The following is an 8,100-nucleotide window of genomic DNA, read 5'->3' as shown; positions in this document are numbered from 1 at the left end:
AAGGTTAAGTCTATTAGGGTTCTATAAGCCATTGCTGCATTTCATGACTATGAAATATGGCAAATGGATGTCAAAACCGCTTTCCTTAATGGAAAGTTGGCTGAGGATGTTTACATGGTTCAGCCAGAGGGTTTTGTAAGTACAGAATACCCTAATAGGGTGTGTAAGCTTGAAAAATCCATATATGGATTGAAACAAACACATCGTAGATGAAATCTTTGCTTCGATGAGAAAGTCAAAGAGTTTGGCTTTTCGAGATGTGAAGATGAATCTTGTATATATGTCAAGCCTAGTGGGAGTATAGTTAGCTTTTTGGTACTGTAGGTGGATGACATACTACTCATAGGAAATGACATCCCAACCTTGCAGGAAGTGAAATCCTAGCTTGGGAAGTGTTTCACTATGAAAGACCTAGGAGAAGCTGTCTATATCCTCGAGATAAAGATTTTGAGAAACAGGAGTAAAAGACTAATTGGACTTAGTCAGAGTACCTACTTGGACAAAGTGCTGAAGAGGTTCATTATGGAAAATTCCAAGAAAGGAGATTTACCTATTCAGTGTAATTCCAGACTGAGTAAAAGTCAGAGCCCGAGTATAGATGAAGAGATAGCTGAGATGAGTTGAGTCCCATATGCTTCCGCTGTAGGCTCGATCATGTATGTTATGACTAGTACTCGTCCTGATGTTGCTTTTGCTTTAAGCATGGTTAGCAGATATCAGAGTAATCCTGGCAAGGCTCACTGGATTGCAGTAAAGAATATTATCAAGTACCTGCGAAGGACTAAGGACTGGGTCCTCACCCTTGGTGGGAGTGATGATTTGAAAGTAGCAGGGTATAGTGATGCTAGCTTTCAGACTGATAGGGATAATTTCCGCTCTCAGTCGGGCTGGGTCTTTACCCTAAATGGAGGGGCAATTACTTGGAAAAGTTCCAAGCAAGATACAGTGGCTGATTCCACTTGTGAATCAGAGTATATAGCAGCAAGTGAAGCAGCAAAGGAGGCTATATGGCTAAGGAACTTCATCAGAGACCTTGGAGTTGTACCAGCTATTAAGGAGCCCATGGAAATTTTCTGTGATAATGAAAGTGTAGTTGCCTTAGCAAAGGAACCAAGGGATCATGGGAGATCCAAGCACATCGACAAAAAATATCATTTCATCAGACATCGAATAGAAGAAGGAATTATCTTGGCAAAGAGGGTATCATCAGATGAGAACCCTACAGATCCCCTCACGAAGGGATTGAGTAGGGTTAAGCATCTTCAGCATGCTTGGAGCATAGGGCTAAGAGATGATATTAGTTTCTAGAAGTTAGATTATTTTGAAATATGTAAAATGTAATTGACATTTGATGATAAATAAAAGTTGTTATTTATGAGTAAATTGTTGCTATCTCTTGTCAATCATTTACTAGTATTTCTTTTTGCATGTTTTGACTTCCAGAATAATTATGTTATGGTATATATCATATTATTCAAATTCTCCACAGTCAATCATATGTTGGAAGTACATATGAATCAAGACTGTCATGGGCTGGTTTGTAGAGGTTCAAGATGTTGGACAAAGGGGGCTACAACACTCATGAGTGCTCATAAGTTCTGAGTATTGGATTCAACCCACGCTCACTGGTATCACTTCATGGAATTTATCTCGAGTGATCGTGAGACGGTAATATCATATAAGTCTGCAAACCTAGACATATGATTTGTTACCTATGAGTTGGTTATGCATTGATTGTACGAAAACGCATTGGTAACTCGATGTTATAAAACGTACCTTTGTGTGTAATTCAAAAAGTAGTAGAGCAAACATATGAGTGGGAGTTTATCTGTTCCTTCTTGGATTAGAAGCAATATATGGGCCCCTCGATGATTTTGTTTTGACCCATGTACCGGGCCCAGTCAGAACTAAATTGATATGTTCAATTAAGTTCTATGTCAAACAAATCGGAAATCAGGAAACAACTGCTAGACAATAGAAAGACATTGTTCCATGTGTTTGTCCGACTGATATCTAGAATAGAGGATTATATGATCACTTATCTAAAATGGCACACCATCATCTTCTCAGTTCCGAGAGACCTTGAGAGAGCTATGATTGCTGATCGGTTCCTGAAGTCATACTTGCAACTATAGTTATTAGACTTATCCAACTAGGAGACTGTTGGATATAGTGTCTAAGTCCATAACTATATTTGGTATGGACTTGACCCGACCCAGCATGGTCCATTTGGGTTGCATGGCACCATGCACTTGGATAGACTAAATGAGAGAAATAAGACACTTATGGTTTATTAATATATTATAAGTTCTAATATATTAATAATAAGAATAATAATATTTAGTTAGTATTGATCAATAATTAATTTAGAATTAATTATGTGATCAAAAGAAGACTTATTAAATATATGAGCTGATTGTGTCAATCATCCATAACTTATATAGTGGTCTAATGCTTCATGGATTATCAAGTTGGGTTAAACCCATAAGATGCTCCATGGATGCTCCATGGGGGTTACATAACCCATGAGTGATGGAAATGAAAGGTCATGACAATTAGGGTTTACATGGTGTAACCCTAATTGTAACATACTATATAAAGAAGCTATTCTTCACCATTTTCGGACACTAGAGTGAACAAAAGAGGGCTAGCCGAAATACTAAGTGTTCTTATTCTCTTAAGAGTTTATTCCAAGTGTACTTGGTGTTGTGTGAAGCATTTGAGGCATCACACTTAAGGTGCTAAGTTCACAAGGTTTCAAAGGAATCCAAGCTACAAAGAGGTATGTAATTCTTACTAACTATTAGAATAAAAGATCCCCATGTATGCTAGATAGGATTATGAACATTGGAAAATCAGTTTTGCATGTATCTCAGTTAAACATAGATCCAAGGTTTCTAGGGTTACATGTACACCATAGGAGTGTTATAATGCTCATAACCCAACACTGCATTTCTTCACTTCTATCAAAAGACATTTTCACTTGTAGATGTGTCCGGAATGGTATGTAGGGTAATTCGAAATAAGGAAATGTCGAAATATAGTCCGAAACGAGTTAAATGGTATTTATAGGAGAACCATATTACCAGGTCGGAATTATCTACCCGTTTAACCGAATATGAAATCGGGTCCGGAACACTCCATTCCGGAACAAATGATCATTTTGCAAAAAAGAAAAAAAAGATTATATTTTTTTAAAAACAACAAAAAAGGTTAGATAACTCAATATCCCTTTCTTTTTTTTATTTTTATATTTTTATTTTTTATGGCTAAATACACTTTTTAAAAGAAATGATATTTAGATTTAAGATTATATTTTAATGCATGGTAGGCATATACAATTAATCTCCATATGGGGTTTGTTTAGTGTTACTGATAAGACTTTATAGATAAGATATTTCTACGCTGGACTAGTTTATATTAAGGGCTTAATTATTGTACTTCAAGATCTGGGTTATAACATTTAACCAACCATATAGTTTTTCTCTTCTATCGTCCAATTATCACTCACGAGTTGAAGCAATATATTAATCTACAAACTTGTCGACTAGTCTTGTTCGAATATGTTAGTTCTCTAATGGTATCTTTCCGGCATGCTATATAACAAACACAAGCAGTCGTATGAAGCAGTTCATTAATCATCGGGCACAAGAAATAAAGAATACAAAACCTAGAGAGGCACTATGACGGTGGCCGTATGGACGTTGACGGTGGTGATAGGAGCGGTGCCACTAATAGGGTGTTTATTGTGGTGGTGGAACGACATATGGTATGGCTTAGTTATGACAGCTCTCCGGCCATCCCAAAGTGGCACCAAGCTGCCGCCAGGCTACATGGGTCTTCCGATCATCGGTGAAACGCTCACATTCCTATGGTACTTCAAATTTCTTGGTCGCCCCGAAGACTACATAAATTCAAAGCGTCAGAAGTAATTTTCTTTACTCCTTTTATGTTTTGTTAGTCTTTAACCGATGCTTGATCATCAATTATGGATTCTAACTGCAGGTATGGTGATGGGATAGGTATGTATAAAACACACCTGTTCGGTAGGCCATCAGTGATTACATTTTTACCAACGACCAATAAATTTGTACTTCGAGATACCGAAACCTTCAGGTTGAAGTGGGCAAATCCAGAGCTCATAGGCAAGACGTCAATGTTTGTGGTTAACGGAGAAGCACATCTTAGGATTCGAAATTTTGTTATTCGAAGCATTAACCAACCAGATGCTCTACGTCGAATCGCCCTTGCTGTGCAACCACGTATGATCTCAGCCCTGCAATCGTGGACCACACGTGGTAAAATTAATTCCTTCAATGAAATAATGAAGGTCACTTCTGAGAACATCGGCAAGTATTTTGCTAGTTTCGAGCCAGGCCCTATCCTCGACAAGATTAACCAACACTTTGAGGAAATTCTTGATGGATTTACTGCCTACCCTTTGAATATACCAGGATTTAAATTTCATCGTGCGATTCAGGTAGTCATCATATATGTTTGGATTAAACTTTTCCATGTTAATATGTCATGCACTAGTACAAATATATTTTTTTGATGCGGTTAAAATGATTAATAGATGCGGTTATTGAACCGCCTCAAAAAATATCGCCTTAAAAAATAGTCTTATTTATTGATGCGGTTATAAAACCGTCTCAAAAGATAGAACTACTGCACCAAAAAACAAATGTTTTTTCCATTTTTTCCATTAAAAAGGGAGTACAATCGAACTATTAAAAGCTAGAACTGCTCCATTAAATAAATAAAAAATAAAAAAACTCAAGAGCACCACCATTACAAAGATAAACTGTTTGATTTATAATACAAAAACAAAACAAAAAATCATAATAGATGTAAAGGCACAAACCATACAAAAGATTCAAATTAATAAAAAATCACATTTTTTTCTAACATTTTCATCCTTGTATCTATTTACAATTTGATATAATAACTTTTGGTATGTAAGTTGTTTAGGAAGGTAACTACATAAGCATATTCAAGTTTTTTTTTTGATATAGACATGTTCAGTTTCGTTATCACCACAAACCATACAAAAGATTCAAATTAATAAAAAAATCACATTCTTTTCTAACATTTTCATCCTTGTATCTATTTACAATTTGATATAATAACTTTTGGTATGTAAGTTGTTTAGGAAGGTAACTACATAAGCATATTCAAGTTTTTTTGATAAAACATGTTCAGTTTCGTTATCACCATCTTTATATGGCCCCTCTTCGGTATCTTGCAGACTTTTAGAGATGATGCCCATCTTTGACTCTGTAACCTCGCTTCGGTAGGAATTCAGAAGCTAAATTACAAAGTAATTTTATCAAAAGGCATAAAATCCATTTAATCAAAAGGTAAATTACAAAGGTTAGAAATATTATCAATACAAAGGAAAAAACTGGCCTTAATTCAATTTTTGTAGATAAAAGACATGAGATTGTTTCTTTTTTTAGGTTTTTTCTACCTTTATATCTTCCCCTGCAAAGATATGTGCTCTCCTTTGAACGTTACAAGCTTCTTTGCCCAACCCCTTACTTCTTTCACAACCTAACTTAAGAAATAAACATATAGATTAAGTAATTTTATGAATCAAAATTATAAATCAGAATATCAGAAACATACCTGATGATGGGTTGATCGCGATGGACAAAGATGATTATAGTGGAGGTCGACTCCTCAAAGATTATTCAGATTCATCACGTTGCTGATCTAAAGTCATGGATCCTCAACGATAGGAGTGAGGTCAACCGAAATCAAAGATGATGGAGGTTGTGGCAGCTCGAATCGACGATGATGCAGACACGGGTGAGAGGACTCAAGGATGTTGGTGAGTGCGGTAGTAGTCGATGATATTAGGGTTTGTGTGGCCAAATGAAATTAGATAAAGGAAATATAAAGGGGAAGAAAAAGGCATCGCGCGGGGAATGAAATTTTGGAATGAGCTTCAGCCCGGGAACAAAAATGAGGAGGGAACTCAATCCAAAACCACATCAAAAAATACATTCGCTATTACCGTAGTTTTGGAAAACAGCATCAAAAAATACATTTGTTCGTGCGATTTTTTAAAATAGCATCAAAAAATGCATTTATTATTAGTACGATTTTAGAAAACAGAATCAAAAAATACATTTATTAGTGCGATTTTGAAAAACAGAATCAAAAAATGCATTTATTAGTGTGTTTAAAGAAAATAGCATCAAAAATGCATTTGTTAGTGCGGTTCCTTGATTTATTAATGCGAAAGTGTTTTAATTGTGCGGTTTTAGGCTACAACCGCACCAAAAAAAACAAAAAACTCATCGCACTAAAAAATACGTTTTGTACTAGTGACGTGTACTTGTGGATAATATATAGATGTGCTTCGTTCAGAATTGTAAAGGTTTATATATATATATATATATATATATATATATATATATATATATATATATATATATATATATATATATATATATATATATATATGGTGCTTTTTTGTGATAGTCTCGTAGAAAAGCTCAAGCTATTTTCAAGGAAGAGTTGGATAGAAGGAGGAACAACACAGATGGAAGTAACCAACCTATAAATGATTTAATCGATGGGTTTATTACTCTAAAGGATGAGGAAGGGAACTATTTAAGTGACACTGAGATTCTTGATAACATTACTAGCATTGTTCTTGGTGGGTTTGAATCAGTTGTCATCGTCACAGTGTGGGCTCTTTGTTATCTTGCGAAAAATCCCTCGGTTTTACAAAAGCTTCGGGTACACGTCTACACCTAGCATGATTTTTTCGTACTCTATTCTTAGACTTCTTTATCTTTAGACATATCATCATATATAGGACGAGAACATGGTTCTGAAAAAGAGTAAGAGCCAAAAACCTGTAAGCAGTGATGAGATTTTCAAGTTGGTATACACCATGAAGGTATATATAGTAATCTTTGCTTCGCAGTAATTATAATATATATATCCCTTTGGAAGTAATTTGACGAATTAATCCTTAATATTGATATCCATGCCTTCAGGTTGTGGATGAAACAGTCAGATTGTCGAATGTCGCTAACTTTGTTTTACGTACAACAACAGAAGATGTTGAGTATAAAGGTAATTAGTGTTTTATTTATTAGCTTGTTTTATTTTTATATAATTATATTGATAAAAGTTTATACTTATAACAACGCAGGATACACTATACCAAAAGGATGGAATATGATTGTATTGCTTAGGTATGTCCACGTAGATCCTAACAACTATGACGATCCATTGTGTTTCAACCCTGATAGATGGGATGTAAGTCAGATGTTAAGCATAATATTTTTCTCCATGTCATTTTCTTCTGATTTCAAAACTAAACACATATATGTTTTAAGGGGTCAATGCTGCCTGAAAACTTCCAAGCATTTGGCGCTGGTCCAAGAACCTGTGCAGGAAATATGCTCGCTCGTTTACAACTCGCCTTGTTTCTACATCATATCTCCACGGGATACAAGTATAAATTTATTTCCTAAGTAGATATATATGATCAAAAGTGAACTTTACTATGTAAGTATTTGTATATACTGATCAATTTTGAAATCGATTTCAGATGGGAATTAGTGAATCCAGACGTGAAAGTGAAGTATCTTCCAAATCCTAAGCCAGAAGATGGTCTCGAAATTACCATTGCCAGATTATGAATCCTACGACTAGAGAGTACTAGTTTTATATGTTATGTAGTTTCTATGATGAAACAAGCAAAGAGTAGTCGCTGAATAAATATTACCCTTGTGTTCAAAACCTCAAACTCAAATCTTTTAATAAATATTATCCGTGTATTCAAAACCTCAAACTCAAATCTTTGACGGCTGTGAAATCCATCAGTAAACGGTTTTACGATTTTCGGAAAAGCCTTGTGTCTTAAGAGTATCCACAACGGTGAGTTTAATGAGAGAGTTAAATGAGGTGACAAGTCTATTTGTCATTCAATGGATTAAACTTTATTATATAGAGATGCTACATTGACATTCAATGAACTTAGAGTTCAATGATCATTGAACGCTTTAATGGGGAAAAAAAGTTTTTAATTCATAAATATTTTTTTTTAAACGACAAATCTAACATACTCCTAAACTA

At 35.0% G+C, this 8,100-nt stretch overlaps 1 protein-coding gene across 1 annotated transcript; it reads left to right on the top strand.

The window, feature by feature from the left end:
• Positions 1 to 3,650: 3,650 nt before the first annotated feature.
• Positions 3,651 to 7,850, top strand: LOC145100505 (ent-kaurenoic acid oxidase 2-like). The gene is made up of 8 exons (XM_079037756.1): positions 3,651 to 3,928; positions 4,006 to 4,480; positions 6,490 to 6,750; positions 6,830 to 6,913; positions 7,014 to 7,092; positions 7,172 to 7,278; positions 7,359 to 7,477; positions 7,574 to 7,850. The coding sequence occupies exons 1-8, from the start codon at positions 3,684 to 3,686 to the stop codon at positions 7,662 to 7,664; spliced, it is 1,461 nt and encodes a 486-aa protein (XP_078893882.1). The 5' UTR covers positions 3,651 to 3,683; the 3' UTR covers positions 7,665 to 7,850.
• The last annotated feature ends 250 nt before the right edge of the window (positions 7,851 to 8,100 follow it).

Source organism: Lactuca serriola, chromosome 4, assembly GCF_051521515.1.
Source record: "Lactuca serriola cultivar US96UC23 chromosome 4, Lser_US96UC23_V15, whole genome shotgun sequence".
Classification (NCBI taxonomy): Eukaryota; Viridiplantae; Streptophyta; class Magnoliopsida; order Asterales; family Asteraceae; genus Lactuca; species Lactuca serriola.
Note: the sequence above shows the minus strand (reverse complement) of the source record. Positions and strands in the feature narration are given on the sequence as shown.

Excerpts from the sequence above, each read along its gene's own strand:
- LOC145100505 (XM_079037756.1), top strand. The coding sequence starts at position 3,684 with ATGACGGTGGCCGTATGGACGTTGACGGTGGTGATAGGAGCGGTGCCA. Across the intron at positions 7,093-7,171 it reads AGAAGATGTTGAGTATAAAG|GATACACTATACCAAAAGGA; the intron begins GTAATTAGTGTT and ends ATAACAACGCAG. Across the intron at positions 7,279-7,358 it reads TCAACCCTGATAGATGGGAT|GGGTCAATGCTGCCTGAAAA; the intron begins GTAAGTCAGATG and ends ATATGTTTTAAG.